Source organism: Seriola dumerili, unplaced genomic scaffold (assembly GCF_002260705.1).
Source record: "Seriola dumerili isolate Sdu_G_001 unplaced genomic scaffold, Sdu_1.0 BDQW01000104.1, whole genome shotgun sequence".
NCBI classification, from domain to species: Eukaryota; Metazoa; Chordata; class Actinopteri; order Carangiformes; family Carangidae; genus Seriola; species Seriola dumerili.
In genome coordinates this window covers 33,486-46,743 of record NW_019174359.1, presented here as the reverse complement: position 1 = coordinate 46,743, position 13,258 = coordinate 33,486, and the positions used below count along the sequence as shown (strand labels likewise).

The 13,258-nt window shown below is 39.6% G+C and overlaps 1 protein-coding gene across 3 annotated transcripts in view; it reads right to left on the bottom strand.

Moving 5' to 3' along the window:
* Positions 1-1,993: 1,993 nt before the first annotated feature.
* Positions 1,994-13,258, bottom strand: part of LOC111222627 (Friend leukemia integration 1 transcription factor-like) — an 18,236-nt gene continuing 6,971 nt past the window's right edge. For 2 of the 3 annotated variants that reach the window (XM_022746421.1, XM_022746422.1), the window contains exons 2-10: positions 12,405-12,610; positions 10,931-11,097; positions 8,508-8,711; positions 6,988-7,071; positions 5,121-5,189; positions 4,895-4,957; positions 3,679-3,726; positions 3,348-3,434; positions 1,994-3,084 (exon numbers count right to left, since the gene is read on the bottom strand). In XM_022746421.1, coding sequence (XP_022602142.1) covers positions 2,561-3,084; positions 3,348-3,434; positions 3,679-3,726; positions 4,895-4,957; positions 5,121-5,189; positions 6,988-7,071; positions 8,508-8,711; positions 10,931-11,097; positions 12,405-12,610 — 1,452 coding nt within the window. In that variant the 3' untranslated portion in view covers positions 1,994-2,560. The remainder of the gene's footprint in view (positions 3,085-3,347; positions 3,435-3,678; positions 3,727-4,894; positions 4,958-5,120; positions 5,190-6,987; positions 7,072-8,507; positions 8,712-10,930; positions 11,098-12,404; positions 12,611-13,258) is intronic. The other variant, XM_022746423.1, reaches the window with a different exon arrangement.

The window sequence follows — 13,258 nt, the reverse complement described above, 5'->3', positions numbered from 1 at the left end:
GACTTCCATAGAAATACATTAGTGAGCCACACTGACACACTGGGTGACATGTTTACCTCTTTACAAAGGCATACATACACTCAGGGTCATCAAAATAAAAGGTGTGTGAGTTCGCAGCTCTGAATAGCCCCCAATAAATGCACCATTTCACTCCTGACTCCTAATGTTATCTAAAACTACAGACCCCAGCTGATTCCGGAAAAAAGAAAAAAACAAACAACATATTTGTGACCTGTTTGAAAAAGACTTGGTTGATTTACAAATAATACTTGTTTACTGTTATGATTAGTTAGAATATAGATGTAGCATTGTGGGACCTCACTGTGAGATTAGATATGCTTTTTCAGTTACATGTAAGAAATTTGAGACTTTTTAGTTAAGCAGTTTTATACCAATGTCTTGAGACATTATTCAAAAAGCTAATGTCTTCAAATGACTGCTACTGCTACTAATACTATTCTAATGATTAGTTTAGCTTTCCATAAATGGGTATTTTTTTATATATTTTTTCTTTTAACAGTTATTTCTGATTATGTTCTAATAACAAAAAATCACCATTTTCCAGTGACCAAGATGATCAGCAGCAGACCATGGACAATAGAGCTGATAGCACCTAAAGTTAAACCCACCACAACCCCGAAGAGGAAGAAGGTTTCCACCACCACCACCACCACCACAACAACAACAACAGCACCAAAACCAGAGACGAGCAGAGAGGTCACTGAATGGAGCACAGCTTCGCAGCCTGAGGCGATAGCAGTAACTCCCATAGGTAAGGCGGAGAACACAGTGAAGGAGTTGGAGTGGCCCTTCGGAGGTGGAGGAGTGAAGTGGATTGAGGTGGAAGGTGAGGAGAGGCGGGTGAAGGGCTCTGCTGCTGTTGTGGAGGAGGAGGAGGAGGAAGAGGTGGAGGTCACAGAAACTCACAGAATATTTGAGGAAATCTTTGATTTTGACAAATAAAGCTGACATGAACAGTGATAAGTTCAGCATGTGTGGCTTCGTTACCCAGGATCTGATGAGCTAAAAGCAACAGTCCTGACATCTGTGTAAATGTTTTTTTTGTGCAGATGTGTTTTGTATGACGTGTTTGTAAAAGTAACTGGCACTAACGGTGGTACTAACTTTGTCATTTGCAACATTGAATCTTTATCGATCATCTCTATAAAGAAATGGTTCAGCATTCTGGAAATAAAGTTTATTCTCTTTCTTGCGGAGAGTTAGATGAGATGATTAATGTCACTCTTTTATCTGTTCATTATAAAGCTACATTCAGTAGCCGGTTAGCTCAGCGGATTAAGCAAACAAGATCTTGCGTGTTAATTAGTGGGCTTTAGAGGTGCTAGTTTGTTAATTCATACAGATTGAGGCAAGCAGTTTACATCTGTTTTCAGTCTTAATGCTAAGCTAACTGCCGCTGGCTTTAGCTTAGTATAGAACAGACAGATATAATAGTTGTATCAGTCTTGAGTAGGTCTGCAGAATTAATCGAAATATGATCGAAATCTTAATATGGCCAAGTGCAATATCATAATCGCAGGAGCTGCAATTTTTTTTGCTAAAGGTAAAATGTGTCACAACGTTGTTGTACATTGTTAGCACCGTAAGCGTTGTGGTGCCACATTGATGCCCCCGTCTACAAATCATACTCTCCAGACATAAAGGAACATGCTTGTTTGGTAAAATGTCCTGACAAAAATCTGAAACTCTGAAGTAAAATCTGTACTTGTTTACTGTTTACTGCTGCCTCTGATGATTCAGCACTCATTTAGACAAACTGGGTTTGAGCACACTGGTTCATTACTCAAGACTGATATAATTGGTGTGAGTCTTCTCATCTAAATCTTGGCAAGAAAATGAATAAACTATTCGTTTAACACACCACAAACTTTTAAAGTATTTTGTCAATTAACAAAAAAGACACAGAGACCCCAAAAAGCCACGTTCCTCTAAAGAATCTGTAAATGATAATAGTCACTGGAGTCCATTTTCAGGTACAACCATTATTTATTAGCTTTACATCACGAGTAAATGTTAAATTGCTACATGACAGTCATTCTGTACAACTTCTTTTACAAATGTCAGTCACATTAAATGTGAAAACTGCTATTTTGACCTATGTGAAAAGAACTGTTACAAAACCATTATGCTACTCACACAGTAAAGGGTATGACTTCTGTCTTTACAATGGATTACTATCAAACAGTGTACTTACAAATGGAAAAAAAAAACTTGGTTTCATAACAACTGAATGACTGGTAATATATTGTCATCAGTGTATTCAGAAAAGAAAACTCCTGGTAGAGTACAATACCAATCCTTTCCATTCATTACAGAATTAATTTACCCTCATGTTCTGTCCATTTTTAAGACCATGATGCAACATAATGTGACAGACAACTTCATAATGCCCTTATAAAACAGACCGTAGCGTCATATCACCTTCATCTTAGACGGGGTTCAGCTCAGGTACATCCTGGATGGCGTGTGCATGAGTTTCTTCTCGCACTCGTGGGTTTCACTCCCGTGTTATCCCGTTCAGGTGTGAAATGCCCTGTCCTCAGTAGTACGAGCTCAGGTGGGAGTGAGTGGTGGGATGCCTGGTCATGGCTGTCCCAGGATAGATGGGGCTGTTGGGGGAGTTCCAGTATGGTGACGGAGGGGCGAAAAAGTTGCCGGGGGAGACGGGCATAGGTGCAGGGTGGCCACTCATGAAGTTCATTTTGGGCTGGTGGCTGTGGTAGGGTTGGACATAAGACATCTCAGTCTGGTACTTAACAATCCCTCCTTCTGCAGCGTGATTCTGGTGTGCCTGCGAGATGCCTTGGAAGTCAAATTTGTAGGCGTAGCGCTTGCCGTGCACTTTAGTCATGATGTTCTTGTCATAGTAGTACCGCAGAGCGCGGCTCAGCTTGTCGTAGTTCATGTTGGGCTTGCTCTTGCGCTCACCCCAGCGCTTGGCCACCTCGTCAGGGTCGGTCATCTTGAACTCGCCGTTGGTGCCCTCCCAGGTGATGATGCCGGCGTTGTTGCTGTCGGACAGCAGCTCCAGCAGGAACTGCCACAACTGAATCTGCCCTGAACCTGGAAGGGGCAATGAAGCGAAGAGAGTTAAGGGATCCGGTACTGACAAAGCGAGACAGAAAATGTAATATTAAGCCTAGCCCATCAGACAGCCTTTAAAAGTAGCATTAGCATTTTGAGTTGGGAGAAAAAACATTTCAACTCCTCTTGATATATCTTAACATCTCAGTCAGCTTTTTTTTCCTTTTTTTTTTTTTTCACCAAATGTGACCTTTTCACTGTGTGGCTTGGAGGAAGGGTGAGACAACGGGGCAGAAACCTACCCACAGGCCTGTGAGCGCTGGGGTCAGGGAGCTTGTATGGACTTTGTTTGCCTGTTCGGTTCTTGGATGAGCTGAGGGCTTGGCCTTCTGTGAGGAAACAGCAGGGCAAACAGTCATTTTGGTGAGAGGGAAGCCAGATTTCATCTCAGTGTAAACGTGATGCAATTCTGCTGACACAACAGGTGTTGCTTATCATTTACTTCATTTTAGAAAGTAAGTGTGTGTGTGCCAGCCCTTGCTTGCTTTTCTCTCATGTTGCCAAAGCAGACAGTGTAAAGGCCTCATTTGTGTCATCCTCGTTGGTTTATCTTGCGGTGGTTTACGTTCTTACCTGGGTTGGCTAGCCGACTGCTTATGGGCCCTAATGTCTGATATGGGTCTGTAAAGAAGAAAAAGTATGTCATTAATTTAAAACGTCCTTTGCAGATGTCATTTTAATAATCTTTTGAGCCATGGTGTTTTCCAGTCCCCCCTAAATTTACTCTTAAATGGCTTCAAGAATCTGATTTTGAATCTGTTGTTCTAGTACATGGAGCAAGTGCTTATTGATGGGGTGAAATATTCAAATCACAGCCCCACTTTCAGTTTTGTTCAGTGATTCAAAATAGGTCTGGTGATGTGCTCTCTGATATCTGCCAGTCGGAGGGACGGATACGTCACTCGCCCCCTGAATGAAACAAATATTGAGACTTATTGTGCATTATTTTTAACCATGCTAGCTGTGTGGCTCTAGAAATGCCGGTGCGGGTCGCTCAGTCGGTCGACCCGCCACTTTGGTCCAGTGCCCCAGAGGACGAATCCTACTGACTGTGATCCTGTCATCCTCTTTGGTTCAGAGTGAAAAATCTTCACAGTTATTTGACAGATTGTCGTGAAACTTGGTACGGACTAGGAGTGTCGCGATATACCAGTATTGATGATTTAAAAAAAAAAAATGAAATATTGATATTGTGTTGATAATACACACACAATAATATCATGATGGCAGATATTAGGACTTGTGGATCTTTAGTTTATCAGTTCATCTGGTTGCCTTTTCATCATTTAGTGTAAATATTTTTTTGTATGCTTTTGTACAGTTAGGTTACAGACTCCCTCTCCACGTCCTTACACTCGTGTTTGAGCGTAATTCATTCGCTAAAAAAAGAGACAAAACGCACAAAAAAACAGAGTTAAAGATGAATTTGACTGATAGCTGCATATTTTTTTTATTGTGTAATATCTAATATTGTTATCATGAATTCTTTCGGCCACAATAATTGTGTAGTGAAAATCTGATATTGTGACAGCCCTATAGTACAGACATTTACCTCCACCCCAGGGTGAAAAGTACCAGTACTTTGCTCATTAGGAAATGTTTGCATACCACTCTATACACACAGTTAGCACACAGCTGCTAACACAGTTGTAGACTCTGTCTTTTGGAGACTAAAATGTTAAATGTAGCTCTTTGGGTTTGAGCAATCCTTTCCAGCACAATGTGAGTTTGTGATCAGGCACAGTGTGAATTTGAATATGATCATGTTTGCTTCAAGTGGCCTTCATACCTTGCACAATTCTTGGAGCAGGCTCTGTAACTCTTGTGCTGTGTTGGTGCTCCATGGAAGAACCTGCGCATCAAAAAGAAAAAACTTGAGTGAAATAGTTTGATTGTTGGCAGCAGTCTAGTTTTGAATTCAGGTTATATGCAAAACCAGTAGGAGTTCGTGCTTGAAAAATTCATCACGATCATTTCGTTTCGTTTTGTATCATCCTCAGTTTTTGATGTCCTACCTTTAGGCACTGCAGTCATGGTGTTTGCCGGCCAGCTGTTTCTGCGGCTGATCTCATCAAACCCGCTCTCTATATGCACACACACACACACACACACACACACACACACACACAAAAATGAGGATAAGACTAGAGACAGTGACAAGCACGTGGCATAAAAAGCCTTTGAAGTGGACAGTGGGACAGGACAACTATAGGAAGGAAGCCAGTAAATGGAGACCGAGATGATAAGGGTTTAGGGGTCTAGAGATGACCTACACTTTCTTGGGTGAGCGTTTTTTTTTATTTTTTTTATTTTTATTTTTTTGTTCAGGCCACCCTTGTTGCCACAAGATTGTGAATTGTGTCCCAGGAGTAGGACCCATACCCTCCATTTCCCGTGCCGGTGCAGCTGTTTCCTGTCTGAAACTGGCTGTTGAGTTTTGGACTCATCAAAGTTTTTTTGTTGACTGAGACCAAGGAACCTTTTAGACTCTTAAAAATATGTGACACGGTTCTGAAACTCAACACGTTATTATTTTTTATAAAATCTCTTCATCATTCAAGTAGATGTCCTTATGGCTGTAAATTCATGCCTGAAATCAGAGCTTTGATTCAAACCCATTAAATTAAAAGTGGAATTAAAAGTGACCTTTTCACCTTTTCTGGCAGTATCATGTAACAAATAATGAACAGTGGAAGAAATACATACTTCATAGGTAAAAGTGCCAGTACAGGAATATAATAATAGCCCATTAGAAGTAAAAGTCTAAAGTAAAAGTACTGGTGCTGCAGAAAAATAGCCCTTGTTGAGCGATAGTATAGTGTGTATATATATGATTAATTACACCATTATACACCAAGACTGATGTGTAATCAGCATTTTACTGTTGTAGCTCGTCCAGGTGGAGCTTACTTAAACTACTTTGTATATATTTAGCATGTTTAGTTTGCAGTGGTCCCTAACCGATGGGTCAGACCCCTCCAGAGGTTGTAAAGATAAATCAGAGGGATTGTGAGATGATTAATGTGGTAGGAAAGAAAAAACATAGTTCAGGTACAGAAATGTGTATTTATATTTCTGACAATTCTCTAATTGTTGCTTTTTTTATGTGAAATATTGGATCATTTGACCTTGAACAGTTGTTTAAATGAAACCCCCTGAGACATTTAGAGGGGAAATCTCAAAGACACATGATACATGAAAGGGCCCCGGCTAGACAGTTAAGTAAGGTGTTACAAGCCTGAGAGGTTGGGAATCAGAAAAATTTAATGCAGTCAAATGAAAAAAAAACATAATGTAGCATTAGATGAGGAAGTGCAATACTTAACTAAATGTACTTGTTTACTTTTTACACGACTGCACACAATACGTTTTTTTTAGGAATGCAATTGATGTGCATTTTGTATAGATGCCTTATTATCGTACAGTATAAGCAGTTAAACACAACAAATGTTACCAACTTCTTTCTCCTCTACATAGCTGTGCTGTTGTGGCCTCATTTTAGCCAGTTAAGAATCGCTTAAACAGTCTGATTTCACAGCAGGTCCCACCCTAACATCCTGTCTGAAATGGGGCTGTGTTTTTAAAGCATGGCGGAAAAAATAACTGTCTCAAATCCTCATATCTTAGTATTTTGCCACTAAGTGTTTGTGACTGACTAAGCAACAATGAAAGTTACAGTTTGGGGGGGGGGGTTACAAACATCCTGGTTATTATTTATTAAGTGTTTAACACACAAGTCAGCTAATCTGCCTCATCAGGACTGTGTGGGTGTGGTTTGATCACATTTGACAGTGACAGTTTTAGTATCGGGGGCCATCAACTGTCACCAGATTTTGATTTTAAATGTTGCCGAATAATGAGATGGAGAGTGGACGATCTCACCTGCTTTCACCTGTAGTCTGGGTGGTTGTTGTGGTGGTGGTGTGTTGTTGGTGGGAGTTGTGGAGTATGAAAACGTAGGGCTACCTAAAGGAAAGACCACAAAAAAAAAAAATCAAGATTATTATTTTCTTTTTTAAGATGGAACACAAAGAAAATCAATCCTACCTGGGTGGTAGAGTGCCAGGAATAGTGTTTTGAAATAAAGGATCGACGTTAAAGACACTGAAAGGTGTTGATTCGACTCTGGGGACCTTTGTGGACCCAGTTTGTGGTGGTGTTGTAGTACTGGATTGTATTTATATTATAAGGAGTTGCCGTCATTCTGTAAACACCCTGTGTGTCGTAACATTACCTTTAAAACCTGACTGGAAAATGGTCATTATCAGACCTTTTATTAAATTCGAACAATGCTGTTAATTATTTATTTCTCCTCATTTCTAACAGTGATTTGCAGAAGCTAAACTGCTGCTGTTGCTTCAGATACAAACACTACGAAATGATCCAAGTGTCAGAGATCATGACGACGTGTTGTACGCCAAACACAGGAAACATGCGTTGACAAAAAGGGAACATTGGTCACAACGTTTACTGAAGACATATTTGTTTAACAACATGACTAGTTTGAAATGACATCATTTTTTTTGCAGCTTCCACATCATGAGTGTGCCTTATTGCACTCAAGCTGTTTACATTATTTTGTCCATATCCTCAATTGAGGTTGTGTTGAATTTGGGTGTCAATAATCAAATTATGAATTAAAGGACAGTGAGCGTTAAAATGCCACATGCAGTCATACAGTATTTATGTCCATTACAATTTCAAAGAGGCCACAGTGACATTCAAAAAAATTAAATAAAATAAGCAGGTGTTTATTAAGGTCTTCCCAGCCTGCTGTATACAATAATATTTATCATGAATTATTTCCTGTGATTTCTTTTTTCTTTTTCTTTTTTTTTTTGCAAAAACTGTCAAAGATCCTCAGTACTATTGTTACAGACTTCTGATCTTGTTCAAAATCCATAAATGAGTTATTTTGTAATGATTAATCCATACATCTGTTCAGTTTTGCTGCTTGTCCAGGTCCAGATCGTGTTCAATTATTAAAGTTACTGTTGGAAATGATCATTATATACTATTAGGGAACACTGACAAAAATGTGATATAAATGTCAATAAAATCATGCATCAGTAAATAATGTTCAGCTTTTCCATCCCGACATGGTTTTCATTAATTTTCCATACTTGTGATGGTATAACCGTTAAGTTGCGTTCTATGTGGTATTACAAATGTCTGAAAAAGTTTAAACTTAAACTCAGAAACCCTGTTTATGTCCATCAACTAACCGGTTAATTGTCAAGTCTCCAGAAAGACGTATATCGGATTTTATTTCTGTCCCCTGGCTACATGCAGGTAAAATACTTTAGGCCACAGAACAATGAAAACCTCGTATGTTGTTGAAACCAGACGGGCGATAAGAACCAAACAATGACGAGAGATCTCGGACACAAGGCGAGCCTTACTCTGCCGGAGGTAATTGAGGTGCGAGAGCAGGATGTCTGCGTTGTAGGCCGACGTGAGACGCATCATGTCGTCCTTGGTCATCTTGCACAGGGCCTTGCCGTCCAGCGCTTGGAAGAGCATGACGTCCACCTCCTCCAGGACGTACTCCTTGATGGCCCAGTCCAGCCACTGTCGCACGTGGTCCTGTGTCCAAACCTCGGGATCTGACATCAGAGGGTGGAGGGAGTAGAGTAGCTCAGAAAATACTCAGGATACATTGATTTATATCAAAGTGTCTCACTTTGTTGGAGGATTTCTTTTTTATAAGGGTAAATTATCTGGTAGCTGCAGAGAGTTTATACACAATCAACTTTAAACTCAACTGAAATTTAAATTGAGATGAATGCTGTTGTGGTTTTCTGGCTTTAAAAAGATGTCACAAACAGGAAGTTGTAGACGTTGTAGGTATGGAGTCATACAGAAATTAACATAAATGACTTTGGCTAAACTGATGATATTTACATAAAGGATTTCCTGTGCAAAATACTTAAGATTGAGAAGAAAGATCCTGTTAGTAGAACGTAAATGATTAAAAATTCATGCTTTTACAAATCCTTCTGTATTAGAATATGAGAAGATGCTGCTTCATTTAAGGCACTGTGTTGCTTTGCCCTGGTTCAGTATGAATTTGCACTTTTCATCATAAAAACATTCTAATACACAATTACATGCATGTGGTATACTGCTTATTATTACTGTGCTTTTTTAAAATTATTTTTATAGCTGTATCTTATCTCAAGAATCAGACATATGTAAACTTTTAATAACCAGTCATTTTAGATTGAAATTGATCATAAAGTCATGGTACAGTACTAAAATATATCACCAGTCTGATTCAGGACTGTAAGCTCATTTCCAGTAGCAAACAATGACCATGCTGTGAATTGCCCGTAACATTACACGGGAGCTTTAGTCGTGAACAGAAACCACCACACCCTGGGCTCTTGTTTGTCCTTGGTTAACACATGTTACCGTGATGCAATATCCACGAATTATAAAGCAGGATAACTCCTGCTGGTGAGTCATTGACGAATCTCGTCAGATTCCACTGAGCTGAGTTTTAAGTTGTCCACTACAGCTCTCAGACGTGGTATCCCTCCATACTCTGACTCACTGAAACGCGCTGCCTTGACCTGCTCATTTAATTAGTCTCATGGGATATTAACAGTATGGGAAGTGTGTCATCAGGTTCATTTTTAGATGGCTGGACTAGTGATTTATAGCAAGGATGAAATGGACTAGTTACAGTAGATAGTCCAAACCTTCACTATGACTACCTGGATAGTGATGACACATCACTGACTTTACTCCAAGTCATATATGTCTGTACTTTTCCTCAGCAAAGAAACAGGGACATCCACTGCTTTTGTCTAGGCTTGGCTGACAGCTTTCAGCTTAAACATTCAACAGGATTTTTTTAGATCAACTTAACTCCACATGCTGCCCAGCTGAAGCACACAGGTGCCAGCACTGCAGAAATTAAGGCTTTTTAACTTTAATAACATTCAAACTGGAGTGCCTTGGAATTATTCTGGGGGGTGTGTTTGGACAAAATCTACTTCAAATAGTCTGTTAAGCAATGACACATCCATCCAGTTCTATTAGATTGGAATTCAAAACCAAAACCAATGACGTGTTGGTCCGTCTCTCAATTCTCTCTGACTTCCCCAGCCTGTCTGTCCAGCCACAAGCCCATTTGTTTCTACTGAAGTTATAAATCTGTAAATAAAATAAAAAAATGATCACAAATATATAGTTTCATTTTGAAAAATAAAAAGCTATAATAACTTCCTAAAACAGCTGGGCACTGTAGTTTTTAGCAAACGTTACTCAAACAGGAGTCTGCTGGGGACTACTTTCATGCGTGGATGAATATGTATATGCATTGGTGCTGTTAGGGTTATTGCCAATTTATGCTTTAAGAAACAAATATTTCCATTCAGGCTTATGAAAAATTCTTTCCTATTAAGAATCTATATTAATATTGTGACCTGTTTGCATTATCATGTTGAAAAGGAAAGCAGGCTGATGAAAAATGAAAACGTCCACACCAGCTCGTCACACTTTTTAAATAGCTGAAACCTGCTATTGTTAAGCTGCGGCACTGGAGAGCTGCAGCAGTTGGTTGATGGTGGTAGTAGTATTTTGGGGAAGAAGAGTTAGATGCCCAAACACATGCTGTGCCCATCTCTGATTCAGTTATTGTTATTGCACAAGCGCAGTGTGTGCCAGCTCTTGGGCAACTGTCTTGTGATGGGGATGGTCCTGTGTGTGTGTGTGTGTGTGTGTGTGTGTGTGTGTGTGTGTGTGTGTGTGTGTGTGTGTGTGTGTGTGTGAGAGAGACAGAGGGTGACTGCCAGCTCGTGTGAGTGAGTTGGCTCACCTGCTGGCACGATGACCCTCTTCTCCTCTGTGGTGCTGCTGGGTGGGGTGGAGGTCTGGGGACTGACACGAGGCTCCACGTACGAGGCCTGGTACGGCATTGGGGCCCCGTCGTTACTCATGTGTCTGGAGCGTTTGGTGACGCTGCAGTCCACAGGGGACTCACGGCTGAAACAGACAAGAGGAGAAAGCATTGTGTAAAGCGATAATCATGAAATGGCTCAAAACACTTCTGTTTGTCATTTCAATGAGATCTTTATTACTGTGGCTGCTAATCTCTGGCAATAGACCATAGATTTCAGTTTCAGCTGGGTGCAAGTGTATTTCCTCTTGCAGTATTTGCTAATATCTGTAGTTGACAGGTTATGAATTTAGCCCCGAGCTCTTTCTGAGCAACAGGATTCCAGTGAAAACGTCTATAAAGAGCAGCGTGGTGTCAACCTCAAGCCTGGTGCAGCAGCGATTTGTAAACTCGGACTTATCTTAGCTGTAAAGTAAGTGTTATACATCACTAAATTAAAAATGGTTTGCAGCACAGAACCTACCCTGCTTACATAGAGATTAGTCATTAGTAAATATTTACGCCCAGTAACTGCTAGCTAAAAATACTAGAGTTTAAAAACCACTTCAACTGATGGGGAGAGGGGGGGTGGGGGGCTTCAGATATTTTAAGTACCAACACAACAGTGTAAAAATACTGTTACAATTAAAAGCCCTTCATTCAAAATCCTACTTAAGTAAAAGTACATAAGCATAAGTATTTTCAAAAAAGTAATATAACTCTAAAAAGTACTTGTCAAAAGTACAATATATAGTAAAATATATGACAATATTAGATTGTTAATACTGCATCAATGTGTGAGTATCATTTTACTGTTTAATTTTGAGCTATTTTAAACTACTTCATGGACAGTTAAGTAGTTCAGCCAGTAGTTACCAAACTTGGGGTCAACAGATAAATCTTGAGGGGTCTTGAAAAGATTAATGTGATGGGAAAGAAGAAAAGAAAAAGTTCTACATTACAGATATATTTTCTTTTCTTTTTTTTTTTTTTTTAACTTGGATAACTTGAGCAGTTAATTAAATAAATTTAACTTGACTAGATGTCAGCTGAATGTAGTGGTGGAATAAGTACATTTCCTTTTGAAACGTGGTGGAGAAGAAGCAACAGTACATCATGATTTTACTAAAGTACAATACTTGAGTAAATGTATTTAAATACTTCCCACCACAGACCACGTGTAATCCTTTAGTTAAAGTTAAATCTCCAAAAGTACCATGTTTGGAATTCAAAATTTTCAACTATCAGTAATGGTTTACTGTATAATGGCATCGCTGCATTTGGTAAGTGAGGAATAAACAAATATTTTCAGGGTCTGGAAAACACCTGACTGTTGGCACGGACCTTAACAAAGATACAATCAGATAATGCGGGAACCTGTTCTCCCCTGCGGCCCCGGCTGGTCCTGACTCACCTGGTTCCATTGACGTGTTCGCCTCTTTTCCCAGGGTTTGGCGCTGCTGACCCCACCCACTCTGGCTCGGTGGGCTCGGGACTCTGCTTGGAGGCCTGGCTGAACCCGCCGGGCGACGTCATCTCAGCCTTCATGTGCATGGCTGGGGCTGCGGGGAAGGGCGGCTCGAAAATGGGCTGATCCTCACTCACCACGGACAGCGCTTCCTGTCCAACAGAGCCACAGAGGTCAGTGTCTGCCATCAATGTGCCAGGTCACAACCTGTGGAAACTCTTTTTTTGTTTCCATGCACAGACTCAGTTTATTCCACTGAAGATGCTTCACTAAACATAAACAGAAGTAAAACCTCAGTGGCTATAAGAACTAACAAAACCAGCACAACAGATTATAAAGATGGAACTTTAATCTGAACTTTATAAATCAAAAATAAATTAATTAATAAAAAAAATATATATATATATATATATATATATATATTTAAAAAAAAATATATATATATATATATATATAATATTTTTTTTCTTTATATTTTTTCTCTTAGTAGAGAAGAAAACTTCCAATGAAGTTGGTAACTTCCTTAAGTGAACTTGTGAATCACCATAATCATTAACCATACTTTGCAGAGGATTATACAAAATAAAATTACAGGAAATAACATCTCCTGTGTCCCAGCTTCTTAAAATATCTGACTGGAGAGCAAAATGAAATTTGTAAATGGTTTCAGTATTATCACCAACTATGGAAAAACTGGCTTGAAAGTGTTAAAACAACATGAAATGTAAAGACGGACTGTCTAATACTTGAACTGAGAAAAAATCAGTGTCTTCAAAAATCTGGGGAAACCCCTTGGGCGG